Here is a 24670-nt window from a genome sequence, read left to right on the forward strand (position 1 = left end):
GTTACTCTTTGAAACATCACAACGTTGTTATATACAGTATATGTACACTCACCGGCCACTTTATTAGGTACACCTTACTAGTACTGGGTTGGACCCCCTTTTGCCTTCAGAACTGCCTTAATCCATTGTGGCGTAGATTCAACAAGGTACTGGAAATATTTTGCTCCATATTGACATGATAAAATCATGCAGTTGATGCAGATTTGTCGGCTGCACATCCATGAGGCGATGATCTCCTGTTCCACCACATCCCAAAGATGCTCTATTGGCTTGAGATCTGAAGTCTGTGGAGGCCGTTTGAGTACAGTGAACTCATTGTCATGTTCAAGAAATCAGTCTGAGATTATTTGCGCTTGATTTTCAGTAACAATACTCAGGTAGGCTGTGGCATTGACACAAAGCTCAATTGGTACTAGTGGGTCTAATGTGTGCCAAGAAAATATCCCCCACACCATAACACCACCATCACCAGCCTAAACCATTGATACAAGGCAGGATGGATCCATGTTTTCATGTTGTTGATGCCAAATTTTGACCCTACCATCCGAATGTCGCAGCAGAAATCGAGACTCATCAGACCAGGCAACGTTTTTCCAATCTTCTATTGTCCAATTTTGGTGAGCTTGTGGAAATTGTAGCCTCAGTTTCCTGTTCTTAGCTGACCGGAGTGGCACCCGGTGTGGTCTTCTGCTGCTCGGTTGTAACGAGTGGTTATTTGAGTTGTTGCCTTTCTATTAGCTTGAGCCACTCTGCCCATTCTCCTCTTGCATCAACAAGGCACTTGCGCCCTCTGAACTGCCGCTCACTGGATATTTTCTCTTTTTCTGACCATTCTCTGTAAACCCTAAAGATGGTTGTGCGTGAAAATCCCAGTAGATCAGCAGTTTCTGAAATACTCAGACCAGCCTGTCTGGCACCAAATAACCATGTTCAGAGTCACTTAAATCACATTTCTTCCCCATTCTGATGCTCAGTTTGAACTGCAGCAGATCGTCTTGACCATAGGTGCGTCCCAAATCGCATACTTATGCACTATTCTGCACCATATTGTAGTATAAATATTAGTGTAAGTAGTGCATTCACAATGAAAATTCATTTTTCACAAACACAATGAAAAAATAATAGGTGCACTTTAAATACCCGGATGATGCACTCATTTAACCGGTAAAATCAAGTGTCCGATGAGTGTATTTCATAATACTAGTTTTATTGATGCATTTCATATGATTTAAAAATAGTTTTGTTGTGCAATGTCAAAACACTTTTTTAAAAACTTTTAAACCCAGTTTCAAAACTATGTGTTATTAGTCCCCAAAATGCCATTGTCATGTACACAAACAGGCAAAACGCATAAAAAGTTGACGTTTTTGGCTGAAAACTAAAACCCTTTATAAAGCACTCATTGAAATTAAAAACCCTATTATTGGGGGCTTTTAAATAGAAATATAAAAACCACGCATTAAAAAGTTTGCGCCCATTTTTATACTCTCAACCTTTACCAAGCCCCTCACTCACAAATGCTCAGTATGCTCTGATTGGCCAGCTCAACCATTCATTCATTCATTCATTCATTTTTGGCTTAGTCCCTTTGTTAATCTGGGGTCGCCACAGCGGAATGAACCACCATCTCATCTAGCATATGTTTTTACACAGCGGATGCCCTTCTAGCTGCAACCCCTCACTGGGAAACAACTATACACACTCATTCACACACATACAAACAATTTAGCTTACCCAATTTACCTGTACCACATGTCTTTGGACTTGTGGGGGAAACTGGAGCACCCAGAGAAAACCCACAGGATTACAAGGAGAACATGCAAACACCACACAGAAATGCCAACTGACACATTCGAAGCTCGAACCAGCGACCTTCTTGCTGTGAGGTGATTTTGCTACCCAGTGCGCCACCATAATGCCCCTATTAAGTTATCTTTGTTTGTTTGTTTATAGTAGTTTATTTATTTGTATTTATTTTGTATTTGTATTGTGTTTGTTTGTTTAGTTATATCATTTTTATTTATTAGTTAGTTTTTTAATTAATTTGTTTGTTATTTAGTTATGTTTATTAATTTGTTTGTTTGTTTGTTTGTTTATTTATTTATTGTTATTTGTTAATTAGTTTATTTGGTTTGTATTTATTTATTTATTTATGTGCTTATTTATTTGTTTGTTTGTTTGTTTGGTTGGTTTTTTGTTTGTTTGTTATATTTATTTTTATTTTCGATTAGGTTTGAAATACAGCAACAAAGCTAAACTACTTTTTCAGTCTTTCTACTGTTTCATGTGACAGAAACAAGCTGTTATTCATTTCTGTCATGGTATTAAACTAAACAGTGGTGGGAATCATTTTCCCTGATATATTGCTATGTAAAAGTGTAATGTAAAAAAGTAGCAGTATCGCTGAATGATGTACTTTCTAAGGAAAACATCAGAAAAGTCTCTATTTGCCCTCCATATCCTCTCAGAACAAATATATATTCACTCTTGGACTATTTTGATATTTTCTTTCATTTCGTTTTTTTGGCATTTGCCTTTGGGTGGCATTATTTCCAATTGTGACAGTCATTTGTAGAGGAAATATCTGGACTTCAATCGATGTGGTTTAACCAGGTCAGGGCCGGTGTTCTCTCTTTAAGACTGAATAAATCACTTTTATTGGTCACTGTGTGCTTTGCATCTCTGCAGATGTATAGTGCATGCAGAATGAGATACAGCTGAAATCAGAATTATTAAACCCCCTTTGATTTTTTCTTTTTCTTTTTTAAATATTTCCCAAATGATGTTTAACAGAGCAAAGAAATTTTCACAGTATGTCTGATAATATTTCTTCTTCTGGAGAAAGTCTTATTTGTTTTATTTCGGCTAGAATTTTTTTAAGAACAGTTTTTAATTTTTTAAACACCATTTTAAGGTCAAAATTATTAGCCCATTTAAGCTATATTTTTTCCTGATAGTCTACAGAACAAACCATCATTATACAATAACTTGCCTAATTACCCTAACCCCCCTAGTTAACCTAATTAACCTAGTTAAGCCTTTAAATGTCACTTTAAGCTGTATAGAAGTGTCTTGAAAAATATCTAGCAAAATATTATTTACTGTCATTATGGAAAAGATAAAACAAATCAGTTATTATAGATGAGTTATTAAAACTATTATGTTTAGGAATGTATTGAAAAAATCTTCTCTCTGTTAAACATTGGGGGAAAAAATTAACAGGGGGGCAAATAATTCAGGGCGTTTAATAATTCAACTGTACATTACGCAGTATAAAGTGCACGCACGCATGCACGCATGCACGCACGCACGCACGCACGCACGCACGCACGCACGCACGCACGCACACACACACACACACACACACACACACACACACACACACACACACACACACACAAAGCTGAAGACAAAATTGCTGTATTATCCCTCCTGTGAAAACTTAACTATTTTCCGAATATGTCCCAGGTGATTTTTAACATAGTACAGAAAATGTTCACATTATTTCATATTACATTTTTCTTTTGGGGAAGTCTTTTTTTAGTCCGGCTGGAATAATATATATACACTACCTGACAAAAGTCTTGTCGTCAGTCCCAGTTGTAAGAGTAACAAATAATAACTTGACTTCTAGCTGATCATTTAGAAAAGTGGCAGAAGGTAGATTTTTCTGATGAATCATCTGTTGATCTGCATCCCAATCATCACAAATAATGCAGAAGACCTATTGGAACCCGCATGGACCCAAGATTCTCCCAGAAATCAGTCAAGCTTGGTGAAGGAAAAATCATGATTTGGGGTTACTTACAGTATAGGGGCATGCGAGAGATCTGCAGAGTGGATGGCAACATCAACAACCTGAAGTATCAAGACATTTGTGCTGTCTATTACATCACAAACCACAGGAGAGGGCAAATTCTCCAGCAGGATAGCGCTCCTTCTCATACTTCAACCTCCATATCAAAGTTCCTGAGAGAAAAAGGTCAAGATGCTCCAGGATTGGCCAGTCCAGTCACCAGAGATGAACATTGTTGAGCATGTCTGGGGTAAGATAGACGAGCCAATGAAATTCTGTTTCCGCTGCAGCATGACTTTATATTCTATACTGTACATTATTTCTAAATAATAAAAAAAATCAAGGCATGATCATATTTTATTTTGGTAAAATAAGCGTAATCTAGAAGCCTCTGCCTTTTTTATAAGCCACTTCTGATACCAAATGATCAACTAGAAGTCAATAACTCGATTAACATCATTTTGGAGTCAATTTGTTAGTCCTAAAACTTATATAGGCAACAAGACTTTTGTCAGGTGTATATAGCACTATAGTATATAGTAATATATACAGTATATACGTAAAAACTGCTAATAAAAACATCATTAGCCCCTTTAAGAAATACATATATATATACATATATATATATATATATTTCTTAAAGGGGCTAATGATGTTTTTATTGGCAGTTTTTACGTATATACTGTATATATTACTATATACTATATTACTATATACTATATATATATATATATATATATTGCATTGGCTACAGAACAAACCACTGTTGTCTTGTTTAATTAACCTAACTTACGTAGTTATCCTAATTACCCTAGTTAAACTACATTTTAAACTTAATAGTGTACTAGTAAAATATTATGTACTGTCATCATGGCAAAGACAAAAGAAATGAGTTATTAGAAAATAGAAAGAGTTTAAAAAATATTCTCTATTAATCGGCACTTGGGAAAGATTTGAAAAAGAATTGTAAAAAATCACAGGAGGGCTAATCATTTTGTTTTCAACTGCATATATCTACTTTATTTTTTCATGTTATTGATTGTCAACACACTAATGGACTCTGGCTGTTTATTTCTTTGTCTAGTGAACAATAGAAAGGAATTGCTTTCTCTAAATTACCTTCCGTTTTTACCCATCATGCATCTGTTTATCTGCTAAAGTGACTGTCATGAAGCACATTCACAGCTCTATTCTCCACAGAGTGGGCTACATGAATATGCTTTGATTGATTGACAGATTAAAGCATGGGATTTATTCCTGTGTGTTGGTCTAGTATTGTTCGGCAGCTGTACACTCCAGGAGGCAGATCAATTCTGACAGCCCCTGCATAAAAGCGGGACAGTTTATTTTAGTCCGCCTTAGAGAAATGTTTACCAATATTTCATATACCAAATGGATTTTTTTCTGAACCAGACCCGGCGCAGTAAAAGTCCATCAGTTGTGTCAATTGTTATAAGCATTTAAATGGGATCCGACAGGCTTCGGTACTTCAATTAGAGAATGTGCTAACAAGCCACAGACTGCTGACACGGCTTACACTGAAAACGGTTATGATGCTTATATATTTTAAAAACAGTGCTGGAACATTCATTGAATTCTGTATTCATTTTGATGCTATAGTGCCATTTATATCACTGCACATAAATATACTAGACTTTGACACTTTCACATCACAAATTCAGTTAGATTTGTTGGATAAATTCATTAAATATTTGGTTTTATTAGCATTGTTGAGTAATTTGTTATTTAAAGGTGCCATATACTGCATTGGTTTAATAAGTTAAATTGTTCTCTGATATTTACTTAGTAGGTTTATGGCTTCAGTAAATTCAAAAAATCTCCTGAAATGGAGCTCGGAGCTGAAACGGAATAAATAAGCTCATTTATTACTCCTTAAAATACTCGTAGAATCAGAAGGTCCATGATTGACCATATATGGTTAATGTCGTGAATATTAATGAGCTCAGCTCTGACGTGCTGCTCTTACACAAACACACACAGAGCATGATGTTCGCTGAATACGGACAAATAAAAACCCAATCAGAGTGATGTTATCCTGTTTTGCTCACCACATCTGTTGTGGATAAAGGCTAGATTATATTTAAACTTGACAAAAGAGAGTGATAGCGATGTTTTGCATTGTATTTTATAGCTGTAGTCAAAGAAAACACAGCCAGGAATTAATATCAACCCCTATATGAACAGAGCATAGTGATTTGACTCTTTCTACGTGTGTTTGTTAAAACATACGTATCAAATTTCACAATAAACACGATAAATTTTACAAAAGATGGAACTAAACATACCTTATGCCTCTTCAGAGTGAAGCTGATTAAATGTGAAATCTGTAAATCCTGCATTTTGCGTCCTGAGTTGATTTTAAGTATGTCTCGTGCTGTCATTGCCCAGTAATGCACAGTAAACAATTTGGCGCTCGCGTTTTCAGAATAAAAGTCCCACATACATAGTGAGTGAAGTAAATGCTTAAAAATAACTAAGGGAGGAAATTTAGCTTTGTTGTCTCTGCATAATGAATGATCTCAGAGCTTTTTTAATGATCTCAGAGCATGATGACGTAGCTGCTCATCAGGTTTGGATGAACGACCCAAATTGGGCATACATGCAAATGTGGAGGGCATGGCCCATGAGTCTCATCACAGTTTGTTTTGTCTTCTTATTGGCCCCTTTTCCACTCGTGGAATTTACATGAGAACGAGGAAATATTGGTGTCTGACGCTCACAGTATACCCATTTCCATACACTGATCTTTTATTGTTCTACTATGCCTTGGTATACCCAGATATTCATTATAGGGAACCTATATTACAATCTTAAATGGGACCTATTGTGCAAAAATCACTTTTATAAGGTGTTTAAGCACAGATGTGTGGCAACAGTGTATGATTATAGCCAGCCTCTACTTGTACAAATTAATTAATTCTATTTTTTTTATAATCACACTTGATAAAAACAGCCTGTGGAAACACTTTGATTGACATTCCCCCTTTGTACGTGTCATCAGAGGGGGAAAGCACTGCCCATTATTTGATGATCTCTCCCTTATTAGCATAAACAGCCCTGAGTGAGAAGCAGCCATCCAACGTTAGAGTTTTTACACCTGCTGAAGATAATGTCAGCAATTAAGAAGCATTATAAATGTGGAGCTTTAGGATGCACGAATGAACACTGTAATCTCTACAGACTAGCTTCTTCTGAGCCACTTCATTTGACATTTTCATTTTTTGACAGAGATAGTGTTAGTCCTGTTTTGAATCTGCCACTATGCTGATGCACAGGCATTTGTAGCTCCACCCCCTTTTGAAAATCTCATTTGACTAAAGCGACAGTCACCAAAACAGCACAATTTGGATTAAAACCTAAAAGGGTCCGTTTCAATGAGTTATAAAGAATTATTTGTGGGGTATTTTGAGCTGAAACCTCACATACACACTCTAGGGACATCAGAGATTTATTATTGTAATATATTGATTATTTATTATTGTAATATATTGATTATATATTGTAAATATGGGCATAATATGTCCCCTTTAAGTCACTTTTTGTAACTATATAAATAAGTAAGTGTCATAAGTAAGTAAGTAAGTAAGTAATGTGAAAGTATGTTATGTTAGATTTGCATTTTTAAAAAAGATTGAGAATTTTGTCTCAACTTTCATTCCTATGGAAAAAATGTGTGACGTGAAACTAAAAATCTGAGAAAGAAAGTGTATATCGTAAGATGTAAACTCACAGGGTCTTGTTTTTAAATGTGGTGTACATACAAAACGGGCGGAAATGGGCATACGCCACTTCCCTCAAGCTGTGATCTATAAAAAACAAACTTGACAGGAAAATGTGCAGAGTTTTAAGTTGTATAAAGTTTAAGTAAACACATTTACTGTAACTTAAATATAGACTTAATTTAACCACTTAAAATCAACATATGAGCCACAATCCTTACTGAATAAATTGACATTTATCCTGGTGTGCGTTCACTTTTAGGAAGGTTTTCTATACAAATTTTATAAATCAAACCCAGAAGTGAAAACAGGCAGTAGATGTAAACGTATAATTCAGAGGAAGTAAATTTGAAAATGTAAATTGAGAAAACAAGATTTCATGTCTACATATATTTACAATTGCAAATATTTAATTAAATATGTAATATTTGTGTTGATGATTGAATGTTTGTGTGGATTTGCGTTGTTTGTTTTTGTTCAGTATATGCAAATGTGGGCCTAGGGTCATTCATTCATTAATTTTCTCTTCGGCTTAGTCCCTTTATCAATCTGGGGTCGCCACAGCGGAATGAACCGCCAACTTCTCCAGCATCTGTTTTACGCAGCGGACGCCCTTCCAGCTGCAACCCATCTCTGGGAAACATCTATCTATACACACTAATAAACTACGGGCAACTTAGCGTACCAAATTTTCCTGTACCACATGTCTTTGAGAAAACCCATGCAAACGCAGGGAGAACATGCAAACTCCACATAGAAACACCAACTGACCCAGCCGAGGCTCGAACCTGGGACCTTCTTGCTGTGAGGCCACAACAATACCTACTGCGCCACTGCGTCGCCCCCGGCCTAGAGTCCAACACATTTCCCATTGGGGACAATAAAGTGTAAACAAACCAACAAACATACCTGTGGTGATCAACCCGTATTAATAAGTGTGCTATATGTTTGAAATTGTCGCAATTTCCCCTTGGACACAATGCTGTGTAATATATCCTTTCAGCAGTGCAGTTGAATGATGTGTTTATGTTCGCAGGGCGATAAAGAGGCAGAATTGGGTCTACCTTTTTCACCTCTGTGTGACCGTAAATCCACTATGGTTGCCCAGTCCCAGATTGGTGAGTGACACAAACATGAGCTAAATACACAGAATCTTGCTAAAGTTTAATTAAATTGCAATTGCAAAATTAGGAATTATGTTTGTAATACACTCTCAGAAATAAAGGTACAAACCTGTGACTGAGCTTGTACCTTTTCAAAAGGTACAGTTTTGTACCTTACAGGTGCATATTGGTACCTTAAAAGGTAGTATTTTGTACCTTTGGGTTACAATTGTGCATCTTAAAGCAGTACTTCCCAACCCTGTTCCTGGAGGAACATCAACAATACATATTTCGGATGTCTTCCTCATCTGACCCATTCATTTGAAGTTTTGGAATCTCTTCTAATGTTCTGATGAGTTGATTCAGGTGTGTTTGGATAGGAAGAGATTAAAAATGTGTTCTGTTGGTGTACCTTCGGGAACAGGGCTGAGAAACACTGTCTTAAGGGTACTATGAAAGTACACGTTTGTACTTTTTTGGTATTAATATGTAGATTTAAGGTACAAATGTTGACCTGTTAGGTACAGAAGTGCACCTTTTGAAAAGATACTACCTCAGTGACTATTTTTGTACCTTTATTTACGAGAGTGTACTCATTTAGAAAGACTTGCAATAGCTTTAACAAATACAGTTGAACACAATAAGCTGCGAAATTTAAATTCTGTTAAGTTCTGTTTGGCAGATCAAGTATTTTCACAGCATTTCCCATTACATTTGTCTTCTGGAGAAAGTCTGGTTTCATTTAGTTTGGTAAGAATAATAAAAATATTTACAAAACCGCTGAGATCAATATTATTAGCCCATTTAAGATTTTTTTTTTTTTTTGTCAAATGACTTGATAACTAACCTAACTTGTTAACCTAGTTAAGCACTTTAAGCTAGTATCCTGCAAAATAACTAGTGAAATGTTATGTAATGTCATTATGGCAAATACAAAAGATATGAGTTATTAAAAATGAGTCGTTAACACTACTTTTGTTTTAAAATAATACAAAAATATCTGATGAAAAACGTTTAAAAAAATCACTTGGGAAATACTGTATTTGAAAAATTATTTACATTTCACAGGATGGCTAATAGTTTTGTTTTTAACTGTAACACAATTTTGGGTTCTTAAAGAATGAACCTTTTCTTTGTCATGTCCTGTAGGCTTCATTGACTTCATCGTTGTTCCTACGTTTACGGTTCTGACGGATATGACCGAGAAGATCGTCACACCGCTCATTGAAGAGGCCACAAGTTCAGGCCTGGCTGGATTTCGCAGGTCAGAGGCTAGAAAGTCTGACTTATATCTTTAGTTTCTGCAGGACAGGAATAGGCATTAAGATAACTAGTGAAATTACTGCTCAGACCTCTATAAAAGTGACTTGTTCACTGATGCTATTGTGGTATTTCCTAAGAGTCAAGTTCGGTCCAGCTGAACTTTCATTGTTTAGAAGAAAAATACTGAATGTGCCAGTGTTTCTGACCTTGTCAAAGCTCAAGATTTTAGGTTGTAACAACATTCTCTTAACATTCCTATTAAGTTATACAAGATTTTTTTATGTATTAACACAGTTTTTTGTTGTTATAATATTATTCAAAACACTCAATCAATACTATATTCACATTATATTATTGTTCATATGTTAATGTGTCAACGTTAGAACACTGTTCCAAAAACTTTATTTTAAATAGAGTTACTCAATGTTCTAGGAACGTTCTGTATATGCTGGCTTTATACTTGGCTGTCCAATGTTTTATTCTGATTGGCTGATGAACATTTTAAGGTGTGCAGTTATTTTTGGGGAACCACACGACTTCATGGCAGGTCTTGATGCACATTCCATAACAATACGCTGAATCGTTTCAGTTTTTCACATCTGCAACAGTCTAAAATCATCACATGACAACCTCAAAACATTATGCAATTCTGAGTGTGCCTCACACAGGTGAGTGGGCTTGACAAACCACCTGTAAAAAACACACTCTTTCATTTCTCTGACACGTTAACTGACACTTGCACTAGTTTTGCACGTTTGGATCAGACACTTTCTTACAATCACTCCATATCTGTAAAAAAAAAAGTGCATTCATGAAGTGTGCTTTATACAAGTGAGTGGGCCTGACAAACCACCTGTAAAAACACTATTCCCTCTCTCTAAAAAATAATTTATGCTTACTCTAGCACTTAAAGAGCCTCTATTATGGGTTTTTGAAAATGAGCTTCCATGCAGTGTGCACCGTGCTTAAAACTATTGATTCATCTATAACTGAGTCGACTCAGAGTGGTTCAAATGAATTGTCTAGGCAACGAGTCTTTATTTGTGCGCACAGACCTGGGAAATTTGAACCCCTCCGGACCTGCCCACAAACAATGTAGAAAGAAAAAGAGGAAGACAAACACTGTAGCAGATCCCGGTCGAATCATGTCGCAAAGACGCTGTGCTCTGAAGTGTGAGGGAAAGATAGTGTTATTTCCACTATCCAAAGATGAGGCTGTGAGTCAGTGGTTGAAGTTTATTTTAGCAAAAATACCTCAGCAATATAGCCCCAGCCTTGTACTGTTCCAGTCATTTTTCTGAAGAGTGCATCAGCAATCCACACGCTTAAAATGGGAGATTTGTCGGCCGTTTGTTAAAGGAAGGATCATAAAAGACTATTGATGTATGGGACTTCGTCAGAGCTCGACAAGAACTTTACAGTACGCAGTTCATGGATCAGTTTCTTCCTCCATTTCACAAGTGTAAATAACTTAAAGGCCACCTATGGTGAAAAATGTACTTTTCAAGCTGTTTGGACAGACATATGTGTAGGTATAATGTATAGACTGTCATATTGGGGTGATATAAACTTGACGTAGGAGTGCGGCCCCCTCGCCCACTGAATTGATTGACAGCTGCGTATTAACATGTCTCCATAGTAATGCATATAATCATATCAACAAGACAGGACGTCCGCAAAGCAACCGGGAATAAACCGTCTGTTCAGTTTGCTAGGATCATCAACAAGTTTAACATGTTTTAAAACGGAGCATGTGTGTTATAAATGAAACAGATTTACTTCAGATTTACTTCATCATCACAGCCATGTGTCAGTACAATTATAAAAGAAGATGTTTCAATCCCGGTTTGTGGACGTTAAATCAGGTTTATTTTGTGCATTAACATAACAGATATCCATACAGCAGTGGAGATTAATCTGTATCCTGTCACATTTGCGTGCAAAAAGAGTGCAGAGCTAAACACGCAAGTTGTCTGTGTGTATCTGTGTTTGTGTTTGTGTGTGTATCTGTGTGTGTGCGTGAACTTTGTAACGACATTGTGTGACTTATCGTTGCAGCTCCACAACAAATGCATCAAATAATACTCATTGGTAAAGTTCTTACTGTAGTTTTTCCTCACAAGTGTTACGTGAGATCTGCTTCCTTCTTGTCAGTCTGTTGTCTGAGGCAGCAAAGGGCGAAGGCACGCTGACAGGCACGTGGAAACAGTGGGCCTGAAGGACTAGCCTTAAAGGCACAGTTCACAAAAACCCCTACCTAATGGTATAAAATAGAAGCTTCTGAAAGGTATAATAAAGAATCTGATGGGTGTTTTGAGATGAAACTGTACAGAAACATTCTGGAGACAAAAAAGACTTATATTAAATATGAAAAAAGGGGTAACCTAGGTGTCCGTAAAATGGTGGCCTCCTTGTTTTCTATTGCTTGCAAATTATGTGTTTAATTGTGTTTCGTTACTTGTAACCACTCTGCGTGGCTTGTACTATATCTGGTTAACTCTTTATATTCATGTTTCGCATCTAAAACCACATTGAAAACGTGGCATTTGCTACTTTGTTTACGGATTTAAACTGCCATTTGTTATTGCTATGGCCACCGTCAGCTGCCACTCGTGTGGCGGTCAAGTTTCAAAATAGTCCAGCTTTTGCCACTGTGTGGATTAACACTGAATGTGTGACCTGGTTAAGAGTAGAGCAATATGCTGGTGTTAAACTGCATTGCTTTAATGCACTCCTGCATTGGGCTCACACATACACTCTGCACCCTGACTACTTCAAAATGGCTGAAAAGCTGTGCTGGGCATTTCTCTATGTCTCACACTGAAAGCAGTTGACCAATCGCAATCGACTAGGTCATCGGACCAATCAGCACAGATTAGCATCACGCTAAGGAGGGGTTTGGGAACAAATAAATCGCTGAACAAATCATATGGAAGTCGTTGGGATAATTAGGTAACAAAAAAATGCATTTTATAAGACAATGAAAGTGTTTTTTGACCTTGCATGCATATCAGCTTGTTGTTGGAGATTCGCAAAACCAAAATACGACCTTTTATAATGCAAAATGGGGGCTCTTTAATTTTCTAAACACTAACAGTTTCTTTGTATAATCAGCACTTGTTGTGTGTTTTGCCTCTTCTTGTTGAATTGCTTAATGCTTCCTCAATTACAAAAGCATCTGCTTAATGACTAAATGTAAATCTAAACAGAAGATTTTGGATGTCTAAGAAACTAGTCCTACACACAGGAACAGTGTAAAAAGCACATGTAGACTGTACTGTACAACAGATACAGTATTACAGCTAATTTTTGATCACAGATTACCGGCCTTCAGGCTTTGCATATAAATATGGTACACAAGCATTTATAGGGTTTAGAGCACCTTTCTTTTGCAATGGATTACGCCTTCTGCATATAAAAGACTGAATTATATCCCATCCTTTTACAATATATGGTTGACTAAAGCAGGTTCACAGAAAGGACACAATGCAGGACCAGCAGCGGCATACTAATGGTCAACAGAGCAGGAAAACAACAGAGCTGTGAGGAAAGAGGGGCAGTTAAATGACATTCAGCACATATGGAAATGTTACAGAAGCTCAGTGGATGTAATGTCTGCTTGTGGGTTTGTGATATGATTTATGTGTTGAATAGCTGACCTTGAGTTATTAGAAAAATCATTTGCGGTGTGTGTTATTTTCTAATAACTCAATGGACTGCAGTCTATTGTTCTGCTATGGTTCCCACACCTATAGACACTGTTCGGTTGTTGTATTTTAGACATTTGTCTGTTTTTTGTCCTCAAACTGCTCCTGTGTGTAGGACTAGTTTAGCTGTGTGGTTATCTCATAACAACTGCACACCTTACATTGTTCAGTGTCCAATCACAATCAAGCATTCAAGAGCCCAGTATTACTGTATTCTCCTTATTCTGCAATTAGGAAGTAAGCTCTTTTCGCAGTTATTTTAGGAATATGCCAATGAGGAAAATGACTTGAAAGTGAATAGTCAAACTACTTTCTCTATAGACAAGTGCCATATAGAAATAAGTCCATGTCAAATTCATGTTTGGATTTCACACATATAAAAAATGTCATATAAGCAACATATATATATATGCAACATATATGGCAAAAATACCCTTTGAAATATATTTTTTTCAACCATTGGAACTACAAAAATGGATATAATAGCAATATGTTGTAATGTAAACATAATTTCATAATATCAAATATATTAGCTATAATGTGCGTGTATATACAGTCAGATCCATAAATATTGAGACATCGACACAATACTAACATTTTTGGCTTTATATACCAACACAATGGTTTTGAAATGAAACAATATTTAGTAAATTTCCTACTGTAAATATATCACAGAAATATATCATTTTTTTGTAATTTAGTTATTAGTAATGTGTATTGCTAAGTAATGTGCACTGCTAAGCACATCATTTGGACAAAAATTTCTTAGTATTTAGATTTTTTTAACCCTTTAGAATCCAGATTTTTTAAGTAGTTGTATATCCTTACAAACCTTACATCAACAGAAAGCTTATTTATACAGCTTCCATGTATAAACCTCAATTTACAAAAATTTACTCTCGCAAATTTTACTCTTGTCACATACAGTTGAAATCAAAATGATTTTCGTTTTCAAATATTTCCCAAATTATATTTAACAGAGCAAAGAATTTTTTACAGTCTTTCCTATAGTTTTTTTTTTCTTCTAGGGAAAGTCTTAATTGTTTTATTTAGTCTAAAACAAAATCAGTTTTACATTTTTTTAAAACCATTTTAAGGTCAATATTATTAGCCCCCTTAAGTAATATTTTTGTTCGATTGACAACACTCTCAGAAATAAAAGTACGCAAGGTGTAAGTTCAAAAGTACAAAAGTGTTCCTCTTGAAATTTTTAGGTACAAATATATAATTTTAAGGTACCAATATGGACCTTTCAAGTACAAATGTGGACCTTTTGAAAAGGTACCACCCCAGTGACAGCTTTACCTTTATTTCTGAGAGTGTACAGAACAAACCACTTTTTGCCTAATTACCCTAACGTGCCTAAATATTAAGCCTTTAAATGTCACTTTAAGCAGAATTCTTGCATCTTGAGAAGTATCTAGTCAAATATTATTTACTGTCATCATGCCAAAGATAAAAGAAATCAGTTATTAGAAATGAGTTATTAAAATTATTATGTTTACAAATGTGTTGAAAAAAAATCTTCTGTTAAACAGAAATTGGGGGGAAAATATACAGGGGGGCTAATAATTCAGACTTCAACTGTATGTTCATACACTATATGTTAAATATAATATGAAAATACCAATTTGAATCAAGCAGCATAACAAGCTGTTTTTATGGTTAAAAATCAATGGATGTGACTGAGGCCGTACGTCTTGAGACAATTAGGTGTTAATGGCTGAAACAATGGCGCCACTCTTATGTGAAAGCAAGGTCAATAAGATGAGTTAACATTGTGTCCTGTTATTCCCATCATCATCAGTATTACTGGCGGAGATGTGAAGCGCAGCAGTGTAAACAGCTCTGCTTCTGACAGCAGCTCATCTCACAACGGCTCACTTCTCACTGTGGACCTGAAGAACTTCAAGACCCTCTGGAACGAGGAGGTTTCTCTGAACCGAGAGCGCTGGAAGATGCAGGCGGCTAAAGGTAAGGCCAGATCCATCCTCACTGCCAGAATGTTTAACCCTTGTGTGCCGTTGGAGATGTTTTCATCCACTCTGGGGTGATTTTGAGTCTTAATTTGGCCACAACTTTCTCTGTTTCAGCAAATGGAATAATTTTTGGTGACAAATCTTATTTTGACACATATTTTAGCAATATGCTCTTAAAAAAAATCAGCAAAACACTCTGGGCAAATTGACTACCCTTTCGTTATGTTCGTGGAAAACCACAATCAAGAATGCATGATTATATGGTGTCAAGGCTTTGCAATCAAAATGTATTTATAATTGAAGTCAATGGGCAAAAACAGCCACGAACATAACAAAAGGGTAGTACATTTGAACAGCAAATAAGGAATAAAAGGAATGCACCAAATGTTTGAAAGAGAGAAATAGTTGAAAATACGAGTCAAAAAAAAAAAAAAACACATTAGGGCGCTGGTTTCACTCTTCTTCCAGCTGCAGTTATTGTGTGGGAAAAAGTGGCTTTTACACTGGACATGGAAAGCACTACGCTATGAAACCCATTCATTTCAGCAAAGCACATTATTAACTGGTATGTGTGCATGGCTGTTTAAAATGGCTTAGTAATCCGCTTTATGGATATTTGCACATATACACTTAAACTTATCCATGCTTGAACTACACCGACTGCAAAAAAAATCAGTAAATTTGCAGTTTTCCGTATTACGTCCCCCCCTCCCCCCCTTTTTTATACTTTTGAATTGCGTTATGGGATCTTAATCTTTCTTCCAACAGCTTTTAACCTTGAAAAGTTTAAAAAGTGACTTTTACGAACATTTTTAATAGTTTAAAGTGCTATATTGTCTGTGTAATGAGGAGGCTGATACAGAGGGATCCATCTGCAGTGTATTTATTAAACACAGTTGAAACAGAAACCACCAACAAGTGCTGTTTGAGACACTCACATGAATGACAGGCATAAGTCAAAAGGCAGGCAGTAAACATTCGTAATACGGTAACGGAGAGGAAGGCAGAGGATCGGGGCAGGCAGCGAGGAAAACAAGGTCGAAGGCAGTCCGGGTCAGCAACAAGAGATCAGACAGAGTACAAGGAAATAACGCTCAGTAATGTTGACGGGGCAAACAAGACTTCGCAATGAAGTGAGCGTGCAAGCTGTTTATATGCGTGTGTGTGTGATCAGAGTCAGGTGCAGCGCAATCAGTGACAGATACGGGGCTTCTAGGGGATGTAGTGCTAATAGTCCGGAGAGAGAGACCTCTGCTGGCCAGTAAGGGGAATTATTGGGACCGAGTTGGTGACAGTCTGGGTTGTTGTTGTATATTACGCTACAAAATCCTTGTAATAAACTCCCAGTACATTTTCAGTTTTTTTTCCCAGACTTATTTCTTTATATATTATTTCTTAAACATTATCTAGTCTCAAACTACTAATATGTTATTAAAAGTCGTTTTGTTAAACTGTAGAGTTGAATTTTAAACATTAAAAGTTGACAGAGCAGAGGTCAAGGTCCCATAATGCAATTCACAATGGTAAATAAACCAAAAACACAAAATATGGAAACTGTTACAGTGTATGCTCACCAGAAAAACAAAGTCTGCTCATATAAAATTCTGACAGGACTTTTCTATGGAGTATACTTGTTCCTGTTGTTTTCAATAGCGTCACTGTGCTGTCATGGCAATGCTAGTAAAATGACACCTCTTGACTCGTTCGCTGTCAATACAATTTTACTGTCAATAAATGTGTTTTATTTTGTCGTCCTGCCCAATTGCAAATTAAAAATTCCTAATTATTAAGTATTTGTTATATGCATTGCTAAGAATTTGTACATATTTAAAGGTGATTTTCTCCATATTTGGATGTTTTTTAAACCCTTACATCTTCATACATTTTCAAATATTTTATGCTCCAAAGTCACATATTACAATCACTTTTTGAAAGATCAATTTTGACATAATGGGAATAAATACATTTATATGTAACTTCAATTTAGAATATTTAAATTGACAACATTGTAATAATATTTTACAAAATGCCTGGTTTCACACTATGTATTTTAATAAGAAATGCAGTCTTTAATGAGCATAAGAGACCGAAAAACTTGTCCAGTATAAATCACCAGCATAAAATAATTAAATTAATACATTTTTCAGAATCAGCAGGTTGACATTTTGATTTTGATTCAATATTTGAACAAATTTTGGGTCAGAAAACCAGCAAATTGTATATACAAACTCCTACAATAATGTCATCAAATATCAGATTATTACCTTTAATCAGGGGTCGCCACAGCGGAATGAACCACCAATTTATCCAGCATATGCTTTATGCAGCGGATGTCCTTCCAGCTGCAACCCAGTACTGGGAAACATCCATACACACTCATTCACACACATACACTATTTAGCTTACCTATAGTGCATGTCTTTGAACTTGTGGGGGAAAACTGGAGCCCCTGGAGGAAACCCACACTAACACGGGGAGAACATGCAAACTCCACCTTTAAATGCCAACTGACCCTGAGGCTCAAACCAGTACTTCATATCACAAATAAAAATAAGGGAACTGTTTTATGGTTTAATCAGTTAAAATGTGAAAATTAATTCTGAATTCTTATGGTACATCCAACCTGTTGCAACATCTTTCACACTGATGCATTTTGAGCAAGCAAATAATGAATAATGCACCTCCCGCTGTGTCTCATATCAGAGACGGAGGAGAAGGCCAAACGAGAGCTGGAGGAGCAGCAGGAGGCAGAAAACCAGGCGCAAAAAAAAGAGACGGAGCTGTCAGGACCAAAGAAAGGTGACCCGGAGCCAGGAGGGGTAAAAGGACCACCAGAAGAAAGTCCCCATGACAAATCAAAGAAATTACAGAACGGTATTCTGATAAAATATGATTTTTACAGTTTAAGTTGCTCATTATTAATTCATGACTGCCCTCTGGTGGATTATCCAAGAAATAACAAGCAATTTAAAGGGATAGTTCACCCAAAAATGAGAAAGTTACTCACTTTTTAATCACTCTTATGAGTTTCTTTCTTCTGTGGAACACAGAAGAAGATATTTTGAAAAAAGCTGAAATCCTCTAACCATTGACTTCCTAGTAGGAAAAACAAATACTATGGAGGTCAATGGTTGCCCCTTCCAGCATTCTTCAAAATATCTTATTTTGTGTTCAACAGAAGAAAGAAAGTCATAAAGGTTTGAAACAAGTAAAGGGTGAGTAAATGATGACAGAATTTTAATTTCCGGGTGAACTATCCCTTTAAGACCATGTCAACCACATGCATAGTACAGTATCTGAAGTAGTATAATTATAATAATGGTTTTCACACTGAAGGAGCTTTTTTTTTAAGTTCCTAGAACTATTTTTAATACGTTCATATCAAAGGAGAATGATTTTAGTTACAGGAACTCCTTTTGGGGGAACTAAAATAGAGTAGGGTCTAACTGTAGGAATTTCCAGTGACATAAATGTATGTCATTTATAATGAGCAAATTCAAGCCATACGCAACAATATTTTCAAGTTTCAGAACACATGTACATTTACTGAATCCAAATGTGGCACATTTTGATTTTTATTGATTTTATTGATATTTTATTGATTTTTGTAAATATTGATTTCTACAGTGATTTGTAGCATTCACAAATTATAGTCAAAATAGTCCTCTTTAGTTCTCCGTATTGCTCTTTCATTCATATTACTTACTGTATATATCATTATTCTGTCTCCATCACCACAAAGCCTACAACACACAGTGTTGATCGCTGATTTAGTAAAAAGTAATTCTCTGGGGATCAGACTGGTGGCTATAGTTCCTATAACTGGGTTCCTATAACTACCCAGTGTGAAAGCCCTATAGGTAAATATTTAGATATTCTGATATATAATAGATTGAATAAATTTTTTTTTTGCTCTTGGATCAATGTCACAACAGAAATTGGTAGTCATCAGTGCTGGGGAAGTTACTTCAAAATATTTAATTAATTTCTAAATACATCATTAAAATTTTATTTAAATGACTTTTCTAATTACTTTGACTAAAAATAATTTAATTATGTAAGTACTCAGTACTACTTAAAATCCCCATAAATCTCAACACATATATAGACAATAGAAATTAAACGTGTACATTTCTTTAAATTTCTTTAAAAAGACAGGGTCTTTTAGCTTTTAGTTAAAAAATAATAATACTTCACAAAAGTTAAACAATTTTTTTTTTTTGGTTAAAAAATAGATTTTTTCTGAAAAATATATTAGTATAACAAAAAACTAAATTACACTGTAAAAATGATTAGTTGATGTTATTTACAGTTTTCTAACTCGCTTTGGTACTGTAATGTGAAGTGGCGCTGGACAAAGGAGTGCGGATCCAAATGCAGGTGTATTAGAGAGGTCAGGTAAGGAATGGTCAACTCAAGGGCAAACAGATGTATAAAGGCAATCCAGAGTCGTAGTCAGACAACTAAACAAAGCAAAGCAAAGCAAAGCAAAGCAAAGCAAAGATCGGGACACAACAAGACAAGGCAAGGGTAACGCATAGTAATGTTCACTAACAGTTCAACAAGACTCAGCAACAATGTGTGTGTTTGTGCTGTTTTTATAATCCATGTAATCAGTCTATGACAATCCTCGGGCTGTGAGAGTGTTATAAGTCATGATCAGGAGCCGGTTGTGTGTGTGTGTGTGGTGCATGACTGGATTTTGTAGTCCATAAATGGCGGATTTGTAGTCCGTTAGCGATCTGCAACTGCTAGATCGCTGATAATCTTAACAGGTACATTTCTCAAATCAGAATTGAAATTTGCAAAACAGCAAGTGTGTTTCTCAAATCAACACGTACAAATAGCAAAACACCATGGATTAGCTGCAAAAGCCAGTCTATTGCTCAAAATCCTTAGTTCATCTCTCAAAACTAAATTTCTATGTCAATGACTGTGTCAGTGCCGTCAGAATGACAAATCTTTGTGTCATTGTGTACGGATAAGACAGTCAAACTACTTGTCAATATAACAGTGTACTTTGTAGGAGTGTTCTGGTGTAAATATGGCAAATCTTTCCAGTTTGTACTGTAACTTGTTGCCAGATTGTGTGATTGTAATGCAGAAAGGAAAATACAGCACTACATAACACAAAAAACAAAACAAAAGTAGAAATGTGAACATAGGACAATCTGCTTTCAGATTCACCTTCATTAGACAAAGCCAAGATTCACCTGCGAGAAATTTACCAATTCTAGACAGATTTAGAATGAACAGTCTAATGGAAATGTATAGAAAAATGCATTATGACAAAATATTATGACAACTTCTTCAGCCATTTTGCATGTAAAGACTTATGCCATGAACAATAGATCACAGTTTTTCTCAGTGGCTTTGGTGCATTTCTCACAACACTGTTTACATTTGCACAACAGTTAATGCATTTCTCAAAACAATTAGTACAAACTGCAAACCGAGTTGATAACCTGCAAAAGGGTGTCACTTGCTCAAAATGGAGAGCTCATTCCTCAAAAGCAAGTATTGATGTCAATCAAAGTGTCAGTGTCATCAAGATGAAAAGTCCTGACACCATTGTTTATGAACAAGATAGTCAAAGGGCTTTGTCATGTTTTCATCATGACAGTTTACTCTGTACATTTTATCCAATGCAAAAAGTCAGATTTTGGTGACACTTCCTGAAAATGCTAAAGACGGCACTACACTATATACTATTTGCACAGCCATTTGAAAACTACTGTAAAGTTAGACATCACTATATTTAGTGAGGTATCTGAGTACAAGACACTGAATATGTGTGTCTCACATTTTTACTGCTGATGCTCTTTGCGATTAAATTTGCGATAAACTTCCTTTGGGTAGAGCTGTGCACAAATGTGAACAATACTGCAGTATATATTGGAACTGAACCTACAACATACACAGGTCTGTAAATCATTCATGAAATTGTTCAGTTTAGAAGACATTTTCAGGAAAAATAAGACTTAATTTTTTTATTTGCTTGACAGATTTTGACAACTAGTTCAACATTTTTGTATGTAATGACTCAAGTAATGAAATGAGGACTATTAGTTTTAAATGGAATGACTATTCAGCATTCACAAGTTCAGTTATTTTGACTGACATGACATAAGCAAATGATAATGTTATAAACAGCAGAGAGTTGTATGAAAGCAATTGATGCATGTCCGAAAGCATTTGCAATTTATTGCAATGAATGAGAAACTGCTGTGATGTGCACAAATGACTTGAGAAATGCATTAACTGTTGTGAAAATGTAAATAGTGTTGTGAGAAATGCACCAAAGCGACTGAGAGTGCCTGTAAATGTTGTGGGGGGTGAGACTATTCCACAGAGACCAAAATAATACATTATGATCAACATGACATGAGCAATTGACACTGTAGGAAACATCAGAGAACTGCGCATAATCATTTATATGGATGTACAAAAGCATTTGCAACATGGTTAAAGAAATGAGAAACTGCTTTTCTGATGTGCACAAGTGACACAATGATGTGAAGATTGAACAGGTAGTTTTGAGAATTTCAATTCTGATCTGAGAAATGGACCAAAGTGACTGAGCAAAAACTAGAGCTGCGTCCCAAATCGCATACTTATGCACTGTTCTACGCCATTTTGTAGTATAAATGGTGTAAGTAGTGCGATCACACTGAAAACTCTAAAAATAATAAGTGCACTTTAAAAACCCGGATGATGCACTCATTCAGTGGTAAAATGAAGTGTGTAATGTTGGACACTTCACGCACTCAACGTCCGCAGGTTTGCTCACGTAGCGGAAGGGGCGGAGCTATCGAGCACACACGTTGGATAACTTCATTTATTTTGGATTGTGAAAACAAAATTCTCCTACGAGAGTGATTATAGCACCTCCAGGTGGTGAATGCGGTTATACTCATGGCAGGTATTATGGGGTAGTTTGGTCATTTATTTCACTGATTTGGCAACCGTCAAACGTCATCAGGCAAACGGTTTGACTTTCCGCTTAGTAAAAAACATTAGTGTTCCATTTGGGACGACACTACATACATATATACTATACTGTTGAGTGTCTTAGTGCATAAGTACATAGTGCATGAGTGTATAGTGTGCCATTTGAGACGCAGCTGATGATAAGTCAGTAAACCTGTCACTTTTAAAATGATCAGTTGACTTTAAGTAAAAAAAAAAAAGTGAGTAAACCCGTTAACTTAAACTTTATAAGTAAATGAACTGTGCATAATTACAAAATGTATTTAAATCAACTCAACTGTTCCAAGTTACAATGGGATTTTACTCAATTTTGTTATAAAGTCAACCTGTTGCTTTTAAGGCAACGGGTTTACTCACTTTTTAAATTCAAGTAAATAATCACTTTTTACAATGTACTGTAAAGAATGATATGATTAATGAGTCATGAAAGTATATTTTTAGTTAATTGTAACTTATTAAACTAAATTGATCTAAGTTAACTACGTTACGCAAGCTGTTGTTTGTTTGTATACTTTATTGTCTCTCAAGGGGAAATTTTCTGTGGACTCACACAGCACATCAGCAGGTTCTAACAATTAAAAATAGGTCAACATACAAAAGAATTACATACACTATCGATCAGTGTTCAACAGTCTGATTGACACTGGAATAAAAGAGTTCTTCAGTCTGTTCCGCTTCCAGCGGAAAGTTCTGTATCTTCTACCAGAAGGTAAAAGATCGTAAAATGGAAGGAGTACATGAGATGGGTTACTTAAAATTCTTTTCGCTTCATTTAGAGTGCATTGCTCGTAGAGTGTTTGTATACTAGTAAAAGTTTCAGATCCTATTAGTCTTGTAGCAATTCTGATTTCAGATTTACAGAAAGATTGCCATACCATGTAGATAGACCATACTTTCAAATACAGCTTGATAAAATAAGTACATGATTTTCTTATCAACACCATAAAACCATAACCTTCGTAGAAAATACAGTCTTTGGTGAAGCTTTTCACAGATCCAGTTTACGTGAGTGTCCCATGTTAGAGACCTGTCTATGTAAATTCCCAAATACTTGTATGAGTACCTGAGTGATTTCTTGATTATGTACAAACACTGGTAAATGCTCGAGAACACACTTGGGATCAAAGATTATTTCCTTTGTTTTTTTTGTATTTACTTTTAAAAAGTTTTCATCGCACCACTCGACAAATGAATCAATTTCAGAAAAATAAACAGAAACAGGATCTTGTTTGTTTAGCAAACTTAAAATTACTGTATCGTCTGAGTATTTAAAAATAAGATTCTGTGAGTGCCTACTTGAACACTCATTAGTATATAAAGTAAATTGAAGTTTACTTTGTGTTTTAAGTCAGTTTAATATAATAGGAGTTCAAATGACTCATCAGTAGGCCCACACAGAATCTGCACGCGCGGAATTCCTCAGATTTTTAACCCATCATTAATTCTGTTTATTCTATTTATTCAGTTTTCAAATCAATTTCAGTAATATTATTGACTAATGTGAAAATATTTATATGATTTATTTACAATATAGTTTGTACAGTCATATTTTCTGTCTTTTAGTAGAGATGTTATATGAGAGACTTGCTTTGTTTACCAAATAAAGTGGATTTAATTGGAATTGCATTGTAAACATTAAATAGTTAAAAAGGTATTACTTTTTATTTAATATATTAAGGTTTAAGTTATGATACTCCCAAAATCATTCCGCATAAATCCGCAGATTTTTACCAAAATTCTGCGCAGAAATAGCAAAACAAATGTCAGCAGATTCCCTCTGGCCCTAGTCATCAGGTTAATTTGATTCAGCTTAAAAATGTTAGGGAACCAGTATTTTTTCACAGTGTGTACTTTGCTTTTCTGAATCGATTTATAGAGAAATGTTGCATTTATTTACAGTATTTAAGGCAAGTATAAGTAACTGTAACTAAATTATCAAAAAAAAAAAAAAGTTATCACTTACTTTACTCTTTCAGCGAATAAGTAGTTAAATTACTTAATATTTTAATGAATTACACTCAACACTGGTTGTCATCAAATGCATTGCATTATGGGATGCTTGTGGGTGTTCAAAATATACTGAAACTCTGCA

General features: G+C 35.6%; 1 protein-coding gene across 1 annotated transcript in view; it reads left to right on the forward strand.

Moving 5' to 3' along the window:
- Nucleotides 1-24670, forward strand: part of pde1cb (phosphodiesterase 1C, calmodulin-dependent b) — a 109634-nt gene that overhangs the window by 80875 nt on the left and 4089 nt on the right. The window contains exons 12-15 of the mRNA XM_056445251.1: nucleotides 8573-8654; nucleotides 9789-9903; nucleotides 15417-15583; nucleotides 18292-18462. Coding sequence (XP_056301226.1) covers nucleotides 8573-8654; nucleotides 9789-9903; nucleotides 15417-15583; nucleotides 18292-18462 — 535 coding nt within the window. The remainder of the gene's footprint in view (nucleotides 1-8572; nucleotides 8655-9788; nucleotides 9904-15416; nucleotides 15584-18291; nucleotides 18463-24670) is intronic.

This window comes from Danio aesculapii, chromosome 2, assembly GCF_903798145.1.
Source record: "Danio aesculapii chromosome 2, fDanAes4.1, whole genome shotgun sequence".
Lineage (NCBI taxonomy): Eukaryota > Metazoa > Chordata > Actinopteri > Cypriniformes > Danionidae > Danio > Danio aesculapii.